General features: G+C 48.6%; 1 protein-coding gene across 1 annotated transcript in view; it reads right to left on the reverse strand.

Annotated features, from left to right (window-relative positions):
• Positions 1-18203, reverse strand: part of celsr1a (cadherin EGF LAG seven-pass G-type receptor 1a) — a 126884-nt gene that overhangs the window by 13319 nt on the left and 95362 nt on the right. The window contains 14 exon segments of the mRNA XM_064938242.1: positions 102-285; positions 1063-1272; positions 4064-4158; positions 5036-5137; positions 5928-6111; positions 6400-6488; positions 6491-6519; positions 8089-8230; positions 11238-11412; positions 11564-11677; positions 11778-11963; positions 12123-12289; positions 16446-16571; positions 16749-16912. Of these exon segments, the coding sequence (XP_064794314.1) occupies positions 102-285; positions 1063-1272; positions 4064-4158; positions 5036-5137; positions 5928-6111; positions 6400-6488; positions 6491-6519; positions 8089-8230; positions 11238-11412; positions 11564-11677; positions 11778-11963; positions 12123-12289; positions 16446-16571; positions 16749-16912 (1967 nt within the window).

The following is an 18203-nucleotide window of genomic DNA, read 5'->3' on the forward strand; positions in this document are numbered from 1 at the left end:
AATGGAATATTTGTTCAAATTCTATGTTAGGGAGTTAGGAATCTGCTCCTCGACTCTCTGAAATCCTCTCTTCATTGGTCTGTAAATGTGTCTCCACTCACTCATGTTGTCAGTGACGATGGTGAATGGTTTGAGGTAGGTCTTCCTCATGTTCTGTGCCAGGGTGTTGGTGTAATCCTCAAAGTGGCGCAGCAGATGGGCGGTGCCCCCCTCAGAGCGCTGGATCTGCTCCCAGTGGTCTCTGGTGCCAGGGTCTAGGATGGCACTGCCCGCTCTCACCAGATTCTGAAGGGTTTAACAATACAGAGCAGGACGGTCAGACAGTGAGCCGCTTTGAATGTGGGCACAAACTCTGTCACTCCTGTCTAAGTCCAAGAGTAGCAGACGTTACCTGCTCAAGTAGGCCTATATAAGATCGGTGACGTAAAACATTCACAACCTACAGAGAAATGCCATAATATAACGTGGAGATGTTAAATAGCTCAGCTTTTTGGAGATTCAAATTCATATTGCAGGTTGACATCTATTGTCCTGAGTCTTTCCCTGCAGCCAGAACGGTTTTCCGCAAAGTCAAAATTCTCTATATTGTCAAAAATGTATGAAAACCAAAAAACGGCTTAATTTAGAGTTAGGCATTAGGGTCAGCAGTGTGGTCAAGGTTCTGTCTGTTTAAAATCAGATTATAGGACTGTGTGGCTGTGCCAGCGAGTGACCACTCTGCAGAGCTGCCTCCAGGTCTAAATACATTCCAGCCTGCGTTCCCATTGGCCAGGTCAGCTTCCCCTGTTAGTGGAACTGGAAGAGAGCCAGAGGAGGGCAGCATTCCTCCAGTCTTCCCAGTGCAACCGAACCCACCCAGTTTATAATCCTGAATAATGCACTGGTAATGCACCTAATGCCCTGCTGTCTGACACAATAGACAACTAGCGCACGGTCCCTGAGAGAAATACTGCGCATACAAAAACACATCTTTAGAAAAACATACAAATATTGCAATTAGCCAGTTTGCAGTCAGCACACTTGCAACGTTGTATTAAAAACAAAAACCAAACAACTCTTGACCTCGTTGAACTCTGCGTCTCTCGTGGCCGTGAGATCGAAGCCTGTCTGCTGACTCTCGTACTGGAGGACCCTGGTCAGCAGCTGGAATGCTGTCTTCACATCGTTGCCGTAGTAACTGTCCGTGTGGTTGGTGGCGTTGTGGAGCAGGCGGACGATAGCGTTGGCGCGCTCGCGGTCCATCCTGGACACGTTACGATGCATCTCCTCATTCTGGAGGGACGGAGGGGAAGAGAAGGAGGTCAAGAATACAGAGAGATACTGGAGACAGTTACAACTATATGGACTGTCTGTGGTAGGTTGGTAACAATAGATGAATCCTAACAAAGTGGTGAAAGTAGATTTCATTTCTTACCAGTACGGGACACCCAAGCACGCGCACCTATTCATTTCATATATGATCTCTGTGGTCCTAGTAGCCTAGGCCAAGTAAAGATTGGCCATATATATCACTTTTAACATGCAATACATAAGCAGGGCATGGGTTTCAAGTTTGAGGAAGCACATTTTCACCATAAACATGCAGCCTGGATTCAAACCAGGTACTGCAGTGATGCCTCTTGTACTGAGATGCAGTGCCTTAGACCACTGCGCCACTCGAGAGCCCCAATAAAGCATTCCATGCATCCTCGCATTCGAAGACTTATGTGAGACAACCTACTTCTCCGTATGTGATGATTTTATTGGATAGTTATTATTTAGGCTAATAATACAACTCAATCGCTGTTGGCCAAAAAAAGACTGTTCAATGCAGCGGGTAGTGAGGTAGAGCAGGCCGAGGCTAGAAGCTATAGGGCTATCAGATACATTTTCATGTTGGCCTTTATATAAACACATTTCATGCAATTCTACTACACTTTATATGACTGGAGACATTAACAGAAACGTTTTTTTAATAGGACAAAAATGACAGGGTAGCCTACTGTGCTGACATTGACAAACGGATTAATAAACACAATGTTGTGGGATCCATATAAACGGCCTACGAAAAGAGGGAGACACAAATACAAGATGACGTGCATCTAACCCGGAGGAATTTATTTTGTCCAAAAACAAACAAAAAGTGGCATTGACGCAATGATAAAGACCGATGTTCTCCGCTAGTGCCAATAAGACAGGCTTACTGTTCTCTCAATTAAGTTGAGAATTTTGATAACTAAAAGACAGATTGGAGCCTTCTCATTGTCATCTCTTTACAGCAATAGCCATTTGCTTTCCAAACAGCTTTTCCACAATTGTATTTTTACGTATTTTCACTGACAGTCACAACTCAACAATCATCTATTTGGTGTTTTCCGTGTGCGCTCCCCAATTGCGGGCCCCTCTGACTGTAGGCCCCTCTGACTGTACGCCCCTCTGACTGTAGGCCCCTCTGACTGTAGGCCCCTCTGACTGTAGGCCCCTCTGACTGTAGGCCCCTCTGACTGTAGGCCCCTCTGACTGTAGGCCCCTCTGACTGTAGGCCCCTCTGACTGTAGGCCCCTCTGACTGTAGGCCCCTCTGACTGTAGGCCCCTCTGACTGTAGGCCCAAAAAATAAGCTAATGATCCCCTGTAGCCAAAACATTGCTTTGTAGTGGAGTAGCCTATTGTTTATTTATAGACAGAAATAAGCTAATTAGGCTTTTTAATTGGCAATTTCATTGACTTTAGGGAAAGCTGCCCCTAGCCTTGTGGACGTGCCGCCTATGTGGCATAAACACAACCAGTCATGGTGTTTTCACCTGATTGTCAATCAACCACTTAACAAAGGCGCTCTCCTGTAGGCTCCCCACACACGTTCCTCCTCTCACAAAATAGTTCCAGCATCCAAACCCCAACAGTGCACTGTGCACCTGCAATTTGATGAATGGAAAGAGACATACGTAACAGAGGCCTACACGTGTAGCCTGAATGGATGTCCACTGTTATTAGCGGGCACTTTGGTCTCAGCCACTCGTCTGCACTTTGGTCTCAGCCACTCGTCTGCACTTTGGTCTCAGCCACTCGTCTGCACTTTGGTCTCAGCCACTCGTCTGCACTTTGGTCTCAGCCACTCGTCTGCACTGCTCAGTCTCAGCCACTCGTCTGCACTGCTCGGTCTCAGCCACTCGTCTGCACTGCTCGGTCTCAGCCACTCGTCTGCACTGCTCGGTCTCAGCCACTCGTCTGCACTGCTCGGTCTCAGCCACTCGTCTGCACTGCTCGGTCTCAGCCACTCGTCTGCACTGCTCGGTCTCAGCCACTCGTCTGCACTGCTCGGTCTCAGCCACTCGTCTGCACTGCTCGGTCTCAGCCACTTGTCTGCACTGCTCGGTCTCAGCCACTCGTCTGCACTGCTCGGTCTCAGCCACTCGTCTGCACTGCTCGGTCTCAGCCACTCGTCTGCACTGCTCGGTCTCAGCCACTCGTCTGCACTGCTCGGTCTCAGCCACTCGTCTGCACTTTGGTCTCAGCCACTCGTCTGCACTTTGGTCTCAGCCACTCGTCTGCACTTTGGTCTCAGCCACTCGTCTGCACTTTGGTCTCAGCCACTCGTCTTCACTGCTCGGTCTCAGCCACTCGTCTGCACTGCTCGGTCTCAGCCACTCGTCTGCACTGCTCGGTCTCAGCCACTAGTCTGCACTGCTCGGTCTCAGCCACTAATTTGTGCCTTGTCCTCACGCGTCTTGACCTTTCATCTCCACTTTGGCAAAATGTAAGTGTTCTCGTTGAACCACAATGCAATTTGCAAATATTCCATGTGGCTGACATTCAGTAATGTTAAATAGTGGTATTTAGCCTATAGTTTTACCAGGTACGGCGTACCGCCACAATGTATTTTGCCAGGACGCTGTATAGGCTTTACTTCCACCACTGAACTCTCAGATTTGCGTAAGTGACTCTGAATTGTGTATAATCCTTCAGTGGGAGATTTGCAAGTTATGAAAGAGCTGTGTACATGCACATCTGTAGCTAGGACAGGTCTCTGTGTGAGTGAACTACGGGTGCATAGCCTTGGACTGGATAAGATTGAGCACACGCACCATCTTCATGAGCTGGGTGAAGGAGACTGTGGTACAGTTGAAGAGTTCAGGAGGCAGCCAGCCCTTTTCATCGTTGCAGTGGCGGATTGCAGTTCCTACAGTGAGAAAGTAAAACGAGTTGAACGATAGCGGTGCTTACAGTAAGAAAAGCAAAAACGAAAAAAGAAGGAGAAGAGGAATATTGGGGGGGGGAGAAATAATTCAACCGTCTCTTCCTAGCGCCAGGTGGCAGCTACACGTGGGTAGAAAATGGGGAGTTACTTGATATAATAAATTAGATAAAAGCACAATCTAAATGCCAACTCATTACCATTCATTCCAAACAAGCGCTCAACAGAGAAAAGAGTTTACGGTTAGAACTGACAGGACCGTTGGTTGATGTGAGCCAAGCCGTGTCACCCAATAAAAACGGCCCAAGAGAGTCCAGCGGGGCAACAAAGGGTTTCCGTGGTGACAAGGGTAACTAAGGGGGTAACTAGGGAGGTTATTGTGGTTTAATGGGAGCAGGTCAGCGATGTTACGTCTTGGCCCTGCCCATATTGTCTCTACTGCTAAGGCTCTATGTGGAGCAGGACACACACACACACACACACGGCTCTGTGGTATTATGAATGTGTCTAGAAGCAGACGTTGTCAAGTCTTCTTCACAAGGCCCGGTGTTTGTCTCTGTCTCCGGCTGCTGCCCTCCAGAGACAGAGTTTCACGAACACCATTGGCCAATGACAAGTCTCAAAAGGCCCTGATAGACCAATGAGAGGGCCTTGTCCGTGTGCTGTGTGAATGAGTTCCTTCCACAGAAAGGTGTTAGGAACAGCAGAAGGCCTTGAACTAAGGGACACCACAGTACATAACCTCCATTCTCCAAACCATAAAATCTTTACTATGAATAAAATACCTTTGGTACGAATTGGTCTGAGTTATTGTGACTGTTCCTGCTATGATAAGAGCTGTGTAGCGTGCAAAGGAACTCACCGATAGATCCTTTGGGACAGTTCATGGCTGCAGGACGGCCAAATTTGGTCTTGGGCCACCAGATCCCTTGGTCGAAGGCCTTGGGACAGCCCTCGTACACCACTGAGAGATGAGAGGGGACAGATGGCACACAGTTAGAAGTGGCCCCTATAAACCCTAACCACTGACACTGGGTCAGATGTTTTGTGATCCCCTTATAGTTTTCTGGTTGGCAGTGAGGTTTGTGTAATCTGATCCTAGACCAACTTCTGCCGTGGGCTGCATTACACATATCTAACACGCCCAAGAAACACTACAGCTAACGACTCTTCCGAGGTTTTCAAAACAGCCAAACAGGCCAGCAATTATATCACTAATCCTACACGAGTGGTTACACAACGATACAAAATGATTCACATGATTTAATTAATTAAGTAGCCTAATCCTAAACAAAACCAGGTTAAGACTTGTATGCGTGTTGTTATGGCTTCCTAAGTAATGGAGTCGGTTGATGTGCTGTACTGTATACACACCCAAGTTCTTATATCCTAAGTGACCGTAATTGTAACTCTTTGAAGACCTTTTATACAGTAGCCACAAGGTTGGGTTGAAGCACTTCGGTGACAGATATGGTATGGGGATTGTGGTTCTTTACTGAAGCTAGAGCGAGATCTAAACGAGGGAAGGCCTTGAACCAGGACTCCTTCCTTCCTCCAGTCCTTGGCGTGATAACTGATCTGACATGTCTGGATAAGAGGAATCCTTGCTTTCATGAATCCAAATAGAGTGAGATCAATGATCACATCAAGGAAGGAAGGACAGAACAAAGGAGAGACAGAATGCACTCACAGGCTCTCAAGATCCCATTTAGGAGTATCAAACACTTGCATGTGCACCATTTCCTTCCACACACCTTCACAACCGGTGGCGGTGACCTCAGCGAAGGGGTTGTCACAGCGGTTACATTGTTGTCCGATGACCCCGGCTTTACAGGGGCACTGTCCGGTGTGGGGGTCACAAGTACGGGAGTGGGCCCCTAGAGGGAAGCACTCACAGGGGTAACAGGTGTCCTCATCTTTGGGCTGGTAGTAGTTATCCTGGGGAGGGGAGAAGATGGGGGGAAAGTTAGCAATTAGCACCTTCCGCTACGGTCAGCTTACTTAAGCCTTCAACATACAGCCTTGGTTGATTCGGGACCTATTTTGGGAGTTGTGGTCAAATCTTACTAGGTTTGTCATGGTTTACAACTGGGGGTCTTCAAGAGAAAAGCTAGTTAGATTCATCTTAGGGCCACAGAAAACTCAAATGGCATAGGGAGGGTCCAAAACACATTTGAGAAACGCTGCATTAGCCTGTGAGAAGAGTGACCGTGATTATCTTCTTACCTTGCACCGACACTCTCCACTGGTCTTGTTACAGTCAGGGTCGAACCCTTTGCTGACGTCACAGTGGCAGGGGCCACACATGGGGTTCCCCACCAGCCCCGAGGACACGGCTTCTCAACCCTGACACATCACACAACAACAGCACATTTAGTCGAGTTTAGCACATAACGAATGGAAATCAAATGGGGGGGGGGGGAGAACGATAGAAAGGAGACTGCATTTATCCTTCACGTCACATACCTGCTCTATACCAATATCGCTTAACAACAAAAATGCATTCAACTGCATCACAAATCTAGAATAAACCTTCGATCTCTTGGAAGAGAGACACTTTCATGTTTCTGAGCTGATGGAGGGGTAAGATAGGGGGTTCTGATAGGGGCAGGGTAATCAGTAGCAGAATAGCAGTGCAGGTGGAGACCAAACACCTATGGAGGAGCACTGAAGCATGAGGGGTTCCCACATCCTGCCTTAGACAGGAGGTCAAAGTGGGTAAAGAATTGACATCCAATCTACCACCCAGGGGAATAGTCAGGAGTACAGTATGTTGCTGGCTACTGCTACATAACTACAGTCCTGCAGGTGCCAGTTATGGCCAGAACCTATTATAGCCAAGCCTGAGACTCAGCTTACCTTATATATGGCACACACACAGTCACACCCGCTACCGACCCCGTTTGGATTTAAACCACACCCACCACACACACAGTCACACCCGCTACTGACCCCGTTTGGATTTAAACCACACCCACCACACACACACACACACACCCGCTACCGACCCCGTTTGGATTTAAACCACACCCACCACACACACACACACCCGCTACCGACCCCGTTTGGATTTAAACCACACCCACCACACACACACACACCCGCTACCGACCCCGTTTTGATTTAAACCACACCCACCACACACACCCGCTACCGACCCAGTTTGGATTTAAACCACACACACACACACACACACACACACACACACACACACAGTCACACCCGCTACTGACCCCGTTTGGATTTAAACCACACCCACCACACACACACACACACACACACAGTCACACCCGCTACTGACCCCGTTTGGATTTAAAAACCACACCACACACACACACACACACACACACACACACACACACACACACACACACACACACACACACACACACACACACACACACACACACACACACACACACTTGTTACAAGACCCAGTTAATGTCTAGAACAACACACAGTGGTTTCATCGAACCCTCAGGCTCCTGACTCGCACGCCAGATTCCTAATCAAAGGCAGATCTGGGATCAGTTTTGGAAGAAGAAAAAAAAATCCCCCAGAGAGCTCAGATCACAGTTCTGGGAACAGCCACATCTGGAGTTCATTACCAGCAGTCTTACACCGGGTGCTGGAGAAGGACTGTTTTGAGGTAAGGCCAGTAAAAGTAGAGGCTGTTGCCAGGCAGATGAAGAGCGAGGCGCATTTTTGTGAAAGACAGAGAGGAAGGTAAGGGAGCAGAGGCTGATCAGGCTAACATAAAAACAAATCGGATGTTGTGTTGATATAGGAGGCATGTGAATGTGTGTTTCCCCCCGCACTGTGGAGCCAAGCCAGGACACACACATACCCACACGTGCACACACCCACACGTGCACACACTTACACAGGCAGTTGCACAAAGCGGACAGGTCTTACTTGTTTTGGCAGTACTGTCCGTAGTAGTTCTGTCCACACTCGCAGGTGTAGCCATGGGAGGAGCTAGGCTTGCGGACGCAGGTGGACACGTGCTCGCAGGGGTTGAGGTGACACGCGTCAACACACTCCCTCCCAAAGTACCCTGGGAAAGGACACGGGTCACGGAGAGAAGAGAGAGAGAGACATCTGGGTCAGCAGGTCTTCAACAACATGGCAGACTTATACACAGTCACACAAAAGAGTCAAAGCTGAAGACTACGAAACAACCTTCCCATGGTGAATATCTTTCAGAGCAAGTGAATGGTATGAGACGAGATGCAGACGCAGGTGTGTGTGTGTCTACTACAGTGTGTGTGTGTGTGTATGTGCATCCGTACGTGGGTATGAGTGGGTTACCTGGGTCGCAGACGCAGGTGTGTGTGTCTACTACAGTGTGTGTGTGTGTGTGTGTGTGTGTGTATGTGCATCCGTACGTGGGTATGAGTGTGTTACCTGGGTCGCAGACGCAGGTGTGTGTGTGTCTACTACAGTGTGTGTGTGTATGTGCATCCGTACGTGGGTATGAGTGTGTTACCTGGGTCGCAGACGCAGGTGTGTGTGTCTACTACAGTGTGTGTGTGTGTGTGTGTGTATGTGCATCCGTACGTGGGTATGAGTGTGTTACCTGGGTCGCAGACGCAGGTGTGTGTGTCTACTACAGTGTGTGTGTGTGTGTGTGTGTGTGTATGTGCATCAGTACGTGGGTATGAGTGGGTTACCTGGGTCGCAGACGCAGGTGTGTGTGTGTCTACTACAGTGTGTGTGTGTGTGTGTGTGTATGTGCATCCGTACGTGGGTATGAGTGGGTTACCTGGGTCGCAGACGCAGGTGTGTGTGTGTCTACTACAGTGTGTGTGTGTGTATGTGCATCCGTACGTGGGTATGAGTGTGTTACCTGGGTCGCAGACGCAGGTGTGTGTGTGTCTACTACAGTGTGTGTGTGTGTGTGTGTGTATGTGCATCCGTACGTGGGTATGAGTGGGTTACCTGGGTCGCAGACGCAGGTGTGTGTGTGTCTACTACAGTGTGTGTGTGTGTGTGTATGTGCATCCGTACGTGGGTATGAGTGGGTTACCTGGTCGCAGACGAGGTGTGTGTGTGTCTACTACAGTGTGTGTGTGTGTGTGTATGTGCATCCGTACGTGGGTATGAGTGTGTTACCTGGGTCGCAGACGCAGGTGTGTGTGTGTCTACTACAGTGTGTGTGTGTGTGTGTATGTGCATCCGTACGTGGGTATGAGTGGGTTACCTGGGTCGCAGACGCAGGTGTGTGTGTGTCTACTACAGTGTGTGTGTGTGTGTGTGTATGTGCATCCGTACGTGGGTATGAGTGTGTTACCTGGGTCGCAGACGCAGGTGTGTGTGTCTACTACAGTGTGTGTGTGTGTGTGTGTGTATGTGCATCCGTACGTGGGTATGAGTGGGTTACCTGGGTCGCAGACGCAGGTGTGTGTGTGTCTACTACAGTGTGTGTGTGTGTGTATGTGCATCCGTACGTGGGTATGAGTGGGTTACCTGGGTCGCAGACGCAGGTGTGTGTGTGTCTACTACAGTGTGTGTGTGTGTGTGTATGTGCATCCGTACGTGGGTATGAGTGTGTTACCTGGGTCGCAGACGCAGGTGTGTGTGTGTCTACTACAGTGTGTGTGTGTGTGTGTGTGTGCATCCGTACGTGGGTATGAGTGGGTTACCTGGGTCGCAGACGCAGGTGTGTGTGTGTCTACTACAGTGTGTGTGTGTGTATGTGCATCCGTACGTGGGTATGAGTGGGTTACCTGGTCGCAGACGCAGGTGTGTGTGTGTCTACTACAGTGTGTGTGTGTGTGTGTGTATGTGCATCCGTACGTGGGTATGAGTGTGTTACCTGGGTCGCAGACGCAGGTGTGTGTGTGTCTACTACAGTGTGTGTGTGTGTGTGTGTATGTGCATCCGTACGTGGGTATGAGTGTGTTACCTGGGTCGCAGACGCAGGTGTGTGTCTACTACAGTGTGTGTGTGTGTGTGTGTGTGTGTGTGTGTGTGTGTGTGTGTGTGTGTGTGTGTGTATGTGCATCCGTACGTGGGTATGAGTGGGTTACCTGGGTCGCAGACGCAGGTGTGTGTGTGTCTACTACAGTGTGTGTGTGTGTGTGTGTATGTGCATCCGTACGTGGGTATGAGTGTGTTACCTGGTCGCAGACGCAGGTGTGTGTGTGTCTACTACAGTGTGTGTGTGTGTGTGTATGTGCATCCGTACGTGGGTATGAGTGGGTTACCTGGTCGCAGACGCAGGTGTGTGTGTGTCTACTACAGTGTGTGTGTGTGTGTGTATGTGCATCCGTACGTGGGTATGAGTGTGTTACCTGGGTCGCAGACGCAGGTGTGTGTGTGTCTACTACAGTGTGTGTGTGTGTGTGTGTGTATGTGCATCCGTACGTGGGTATGAGTGGGTTACCTGGGTCGCAGACGCAGGTGTGTGTGTGTCTACTACAGTGTGTGTGTGTGTGTATGTGCATCCGTACGTGGGTATGAGTGGGTTACCTGGGTCGCAGACGCAGGTGTGTGTGTGTCTACTACAGTGTGTGTGTGTGTGTGTGTGTGTGTATGTGCATCCGTACGTGGGTATGAGTGTGTTACCTGGGTCGCAGACGCAGGTGTGTGTGTGTCTACTACAGTGTGTGTGTGTGTGTGTGTGTATGTGCATCCGTACGTGGGTATGAGTGGGTTACCTGGGTCGCAGACGCAGGTGTGTGTGTGTCTACTACAGTGTGTGTGTGTGTATGTGCATCCGTACGTGGGTATGAGTGGGTTACCTGGGTCGCAGACGCAGGTGTGTGTGTGTCTACTACAGTGTGTGTGTGTGTGTGTGTATGTGCATCCGTACGTGGGTATGAGTGTGTTACCTGGGTCGCAGACGCAGGTGTGTGTGTGTCTACTACAGTGTGTGTGTGTGTGTGTGTGTATGTGCATCCGTACGTGGGTATGAGTGGGTTACCTGGGTCGCAGACGCAGGTGTGTGTGTGTCTACTACAGTGTGTGTGTGTGTATGTGCATCCGTACGTGGGTATGAGTGGGTTACCTGGGTCGCAGACGCAGGTGTGTGTGTGTCTACTACAGTGTGTGTGGGTTACCTGGGTCGCAGACGCAGGTGTGCGCGCTCCAGTCGTCGCTGCAGTGGCTGTTCTCAGGGCAGATGTTGGAGTCACAGGGGTCGGCCAGGTCACAGCCGTCCTCTACATGAATCTTAAAGCCCAGCGGCATGTTCACATTGACCACGTTGGTGGACGTCTCACCCATGCGCGCACCCTGTGGGGAAAGAACACACCCTCTCCATTAAGTCCCAGAGTCGCAGGTACACACACTCCGGAGACAGGTAGGTGTACACATACAGTGGGCTACAGTCCTTGACGTTGTGGAGGATAATGTCATCCAGACAGGGTTGACTGTTGAAACATACCTGTATGCATCCAGTGAAGCCCTCGTGGACGTGGTTCCCCTCTCCTGGTAATCCTCCCAAATACAGAGCCCTCAGCCTCAGACCTGGAAGCTCGTTACCGATCTCCACAGACCTCTGGAGACACGCAGACACACACACACACACACAGAGTGTAAGATTTGCTGCGTGTGTGTTCGTGTCTGTGTCTCGGGTGTGCATGCGCTCGGCTCAGTACCTCGTACAGCCCGTAGTCCAGTGACACCAGGGCCATGTACTTGATGTCCTTGCCGTCTTTGACGCTCTGCAGCTCCACAAGGACATGGTGCCACTCACCATCGTTCACCCGGACTTGAGGGAAGCCCAGCAACGCTACCCGCTCGGATCCCAGAAACACCTCAAACCTCACGTACTGATCACTTATCTGAGGGGAGGGTGGGCGGAGAGAGAGAGAGAGAGAGAGAGAGAGAGAGAGAGAGACAATTACTACACACAGGCAGTCCGCTCAACTTCGATCAACCATGTAAGCCAACTTACCTGCTCGCTCTGTTGTCGTCGTTATTGTGTGTGTACAATAACTCACCAGTAGATTGACAGTAGAGAAGTCTCCAGCGGTAGCCTGCATCAGCGTGCCAGTGCCCTGCCTCGTCCGGAACATCAGGCCCATGTACCAGGGCACAGCGATGGTGACGTCGAGGTCACTCCACGACACCAGGGCCTGGCCGTCAAAGTGCTGCGGGGACGACATCACTAGAGGAGGAGAATAATACCGATGAGAATACGCATAATATGTGCAATAACCACTGCTGTTAAGGCCAAGTCGCGTGTCAAACACATCACCTGCTTTGTAGGGCTGGGAATTGCCAGGGACCTCATGATAAGATATTATCATTATGTATCTTAGGTGTCCGATGCGATATGTATTGTGATTCTCACGATTGTGCTGTGATTTTCTACTGCGATTTGTGCTGCGATTTGATGTTCCAAATCTATTGCTCTCTATACGTCTGCTGCAGAGAGATGAGAGGACATGAGAAAATGTGTTCTGATCAGTCAAAGGAAATAAAAGTGCTTGAAAAGACGTCGGTTCGCTATTCGAAAAGAAGAGAACAAGCGATTTATATATATACACAGGGTGAAAAATCCTGGAGTTTTGGCGCAGGTACAGTCGAATAGTGCTCGCTCGCGCTATCTAGCAAACAAACAAAAAACATTAGTATTTTTACACGTCGATAACCCGGAGTCAAATTATGGATATAACATCGTCCAAAAACAATATCTCGATATGCAACTGTATCCATTTTCCCACCCCATCAGTAATGCGTAGTATGTCGGACATACAGATTGGTTCTTGCATTTGTGTATTTCTCCAGGGAGAATAATTAGAGTAGCTAATCCACCCCTCCGTGTCTAATTCAGCTACAAGACATCATTACTGTCAATTACCTTGTTTCATACAGGACACTAATCCTTCTTTGACAAACATGCCCACAGTGCAACACACCACACTCCAGAGCACCCAGTAGCCCTGCGGCCAAACAGATGTTGTACTCAGTCAGTCAGTAGAACAGTACGTCTGTCAGCATAGCCTAGGTTTCTCCCTACGAGACAACTGAAGCGCTAAGCTCTCTCGATCTCCCTCTTCTCTGCAGGGCACATATTTCTACTGATGCACAGAGTACACACACACACACACACACACACACACACACCTGATAAAAACACACAGTCAGAAGATGCTGGGGGACAAGCTCCTGAACTGCTGCCCTCTCTCGGTCTCTTTTTTCCACATGATATATCGCTCATTCGCAGTGCCTGGAAAGAGTCAAAAGATTTCAATGATGCATAAAAAAAAACAACAACACCAAAGATAGTTTGGAGTTGGTTGCCTTCAAGATACAGCTCATAAGACAGTGGAGAGTGGAGGGCAGCCACCAGCCACCAGCTCACACGAAACCGTCACACTAACCTAAACACACAGGTCAACTAAACCGCAACATATGTCCAACCCAACAGAATGTGTCTGGGAAATCGTGAACTACAAAATTGACTGTCTCGTCATACTTCGTCGCACACTACAGCTTCCCGTGATGACTTAGCGTGAGATGTCTCTGTGTGTGAGACAGGACAGGCACAGAGTGAGTCACATACTTTAACCCTTTCAGCGGAACACACACACACCATTTCAGCAACCCCTCTCCTGGCCTTACACAAGACCTGACCACAAAACCAGTAAACCACTGTCATACAAGCATACAACGCTATCATTAGGCATGTTAGACACCCCCCCCCACCCCATCCATCCATCCCTAGTGAGGGATATGAGCAACAGAACAGTCAGGATCAAAACAGGGCAAGCTGTAACAGTGTAACCACACACTGACACATTCATCAGCAGCAGAGTATATAGGACTGCTCTGACTGCTAGTGTGTACACACATTACAGGAGCTCTGTGGTCTGCTCCATGTAAACAATCTGGCTCAACAACAACGGAGCAACCACAGGGTCCGCGTGTGTCTTCCCGTCTCTTGATCCCCAGCAATGATATGAGTCAGAGTTGGTCTTTGTCTCATTAGTGAAATAGACAACAGCTCTTCAGGATCTATATGCGGTGTCAGAGGAAAGGCCCCAGCAAACAAAAAAATGGCAAAGACCCCAGTTAACCAAGTCATAGACTGTTCTCTCTGCTACCGCACGGCAAGCGGTACCCGGAGCGCCAAGTCTAGGACCAAAAGGCTCATTAACATCTTCTACCCCCAAGACATAAGACTGCTGATCATCTAATCAAATGGCCACCCTGACTAATTACACTGACACCACCTCCCCCCCCCTTGTTTTTACACTGCTGCTATTCGCCGTTTATTATCTATATGTAGTCACTTTACAAATTACCTTGACTATACTGCACCCCCGCACATTGACTCTGTACCTGTACCCCCTGTATATAGCCTCCACATTGTCTCTGTACCTGTATCCCCTGTATATAGCCTCCACATTGACTCTGTACCTGTACCCCTGTATATAGCCTCCACATTGTCTCTGTACCTGTATCCCCTGTATATAGCCTCCACATTGACTCTGGACCGTAACACCCTGTATATAGCCTCCACATTGACTCTGTACCTGTACCCCCTGTATATAGCCTCTACAATGACTCTGTATTGGTACCCCCTGTATATAGCCTCTACATTGACTCGGTACCTGTACCCCCTGTATATAGCCTCTACAATGACTCTGTATCGGTACCCCCTGTATATAGCCTCCACATTGACTCTGTATCGGTACCCCCTGTATATAGCCTCTACATTGACTCTGTATCGGTACCCCCTGTATATAGCCTCCACATTGACTCTGTATCGGTACCCCCTGTATATAGCCTCCACATTGACTCTGTATCGGTACCCCCTGTATATAGCCTCCACATTGACTCTGCCTCCACATTAATCGGTACCCCCTGTATATAGCCTCAATGACATTGACTCTGTATCGGTACCCCCTGTATATAGCCTCCACATTGACTCTGTATCGGTACCCCTGTATATAGCCTCCACATTGACTCTGTATCGGTACCCCCTGTATATAGCCTCTACATTGACTCTGTATCGGTACCCCTGTATATATATAGCCTCCACATTGACTCTGTATCGGTACCCCCCTGTATATAGCCTCCACATTGACTCTGTATCGGTACCCCCTGTATATAGCCTCCACATTGACTCTGTATCGGTACCCCCTGTATATAGCCTCTACATTGACTCTGTACCTGTACCCCCTGTATATAGCCTCCACATTAACTCTGTACCAGTACCCCCTGTATATAGCCTCCACATTAACTATGTACCAGTACCCCCTATATATAGCCTCCACATTAACTCTGTACCAGTACCCCCTGTATATAGCCTCCACATGAACTCTGTACCAGTACCCCCTGTATAGAGCCTCGTTATTGTTATGTACATTTATTATGTTACGTTTTGATTGATTTGATTTTTTAAAACTTTATTTAGTAAATATTTTGTCATCTCTATTCTTTGAACTGCACTGTTGGTTAAGGGCTTGTAAGTAAGCATTTCACTGTAAGGCCTACACCTGTTGTATTCGGCGCATTTGACAAATAACATTTGATTTGATTTGCATAGCACGTGTACGAGTCAGTGATGACCAGTCAACTCAGATTCCTGTTGGATATCTATCCGTAGATACACTTCCTTCACACACACACACGCACTCACACCTTGCTTGATCGCTATCTGAAAATACACTTCCTTCACGAACACACACACGCACTCACACCTTGCTTGATCGCTATCTGAAAAAGACACTTCCTTCACACACACACACACGCACTCACACCTTGCTTGATCGCTATCTGAAAATACACTTCCTTCACACACACACACACACACACACACACACACACACACACACACCCTGCTTGATCGCTATCTGAACATACACTTCCTTCACAGGAAGCTAAGCCACATTAACTCTAGTGTCCTTCCTCACTTCCTTATGCAATCAATTGTAACACAAACGAGTCCTGTTCGCACTGACGCATACAGATGTCGACCCAGATATCCAAAATGAGGGACCCTCACTGTAACATGCACGGCTGCAGGTCCTTATGCCATCTTGAAACACACACACACATACGCAACAGTATTGCTTCCGTCCCTCTCCTTGCCCCAACCTGGGCTCGAACCAGGGACCCTCTGAACACATTGACAACAGTCACCCACAAAGCACTGTAACCTATCGCTCAACCAAAAGCCGTGGCCCTTGCACAGCAAGGGAAACAACTGCTTCTAGGTCTCAGAGCAACTGACGTCACTGATTGAACACGACTAGCGTGCACCGCTAACTAGTCAGCCATTTCACATCAGCTACACACACACACACCCTCACCTTGTTCGCAGTTCTTGCCCCCGTAGCCCAGAGGACAGTCACAGCTGTAGGTGTTCCACTTGTTGACACACACTCCTCTGTTCTGACACAATTCCTTAGTACAGAAGTTCCTCTTGGCAGGACAACCTACACAGGTCATAATAGATGTCAATCAGTAGCAGTATACAAACAACACAGTTAACCTGAGTAAAGATGAACAAAACTATATGTATCTATGAATGAATGAATTCATAGATGGATGAATGAATAAATGAATGGTTGAACAAGCCGCCGAACAACGAGTGAACAAACAAAGGTTGTTACCTGCAGTGGTTCCGTTGTTAGCGATGAAGCTGGCCATGTCGGTGGGTTGGCTGTCGATGCTCAGGTTCCTCATGCAGCCCACAAAGTCTCTGTTCCTCACAGGGAAGTCCTCGGGCAGGTTGGGAACACCCCCCAGCAGCAGCGGCCCTGTCAGGTCCAATGATCTGCAGGGGAGAGTACAGGAAACTGGGTCAGAACGGAGACAAAATGACACTTGTAGCTCAGAGTTCCTCGAATGCTTCTGGATCAAAAATGGCGCCCCAGTCCCCATAGGATAAGGAGCTAAAGATGCACCAACAAAGTGCCAACTGATGGGTAATGGACTTAAGTGAAAACGAAAATCACACTCTATATTGAACTTCCTTTCTTTCAAATGAATGCAATGACAGGACCAACGTTTCAATACACAGGGCCTGTGACAGACACCAAAAGTGTTCCTCAAAAGGTTCTTACGTTTCCCAAAGGGGACTACTCCAGGCTACTGGTGGTGTGAGTAGTATGGTGACCCTGCAAAAGGTTACTTGTCACAGGCCTTGGTGACTGTAAGGACAAAGCCACTGTAACCCAGCGAGCTAGCCTGATTCATTGCTCATCCTCTAACACTACAGCAGAAGACTTAGCAGGCAGCAAAGACGCAGGCTTACACACAAGCCTCTAAACATCAAACGCCCAGGGGTTTAACGTGAATTATTGTGACGCAATACCAAACGCATAATTTTTTTTTTTTTTAAATGATCCATTTTGAATACGGCAAAAGTGCAACGTCATATGGCCCACAAAAATGCCACATGAACTTGTGTGGTTGTTCCACAAAGTATGTGTTGAACGAGTGTTGCCTCTCACTTCAGGAGAAGCAACTCGGGTGAGGTCTGACCGACAGACAGGTAAAAAAGATAGATGTGTGTGTGTGTGTGTGCGCGTGCGCACACGCGTGGTAACTTTCACCTACAAGCCCGGGTGTCGACCTCAAGAGTCAAACCACATCATTTACCGTAGAAGAGCTCTGAGCCAATCGTATTGGAGCGATGGGTTCTAAAAGAATGCAGCCTCATTACCTCGTTCCTTTGATGTGTTTTTCTTCTTTTTCCTAAATGCGTTCGAGCTCGCTGCCTTTGCCTAACGTCCCTAATTTGAAAAGGATATTGGTGTCAGATACAGAAACAATTAGTTGCTGTAGGGAACGTCTGAAAGATAGAATTGTAAAGGTTCAGCCATGTTAAGGCTGTGTAAGAGGCTACGTCTGAGAGATTTGTCTGAAAACTGAGAGCAGGTCAATCCTGAGGGATGAAGAGAGTGAAAGGCAAGGTAATCTGGTGTAATGAAGGTGACTGAAAATCAGTCCTGCACTTTACAACACTGACTCCTTAGCCTAACACATATTAGTCTCACTAATGGTAGTGGAAGGAAACTGAAGACAGAGGGTGAGGGAGAGAGGGAGACAGAGAGAAACACTCA

Source organism: Oncorhynchus masou, chromosome 26, assembly GCF_036934945.1.
Source record: "Oncorhynchus masou masou isolate Uvic2021 chromosome 26, UVic_Omas_1.1, whole genome shotgun sequence".
NCBI classification, from domain to species: domain Eukaryota; kingdom Metazoa; phylum Chordata; class Actinopteri; order Salmoniformes; family Salmonidae; genus Oncorhynchus; species Oncorhynchus masou.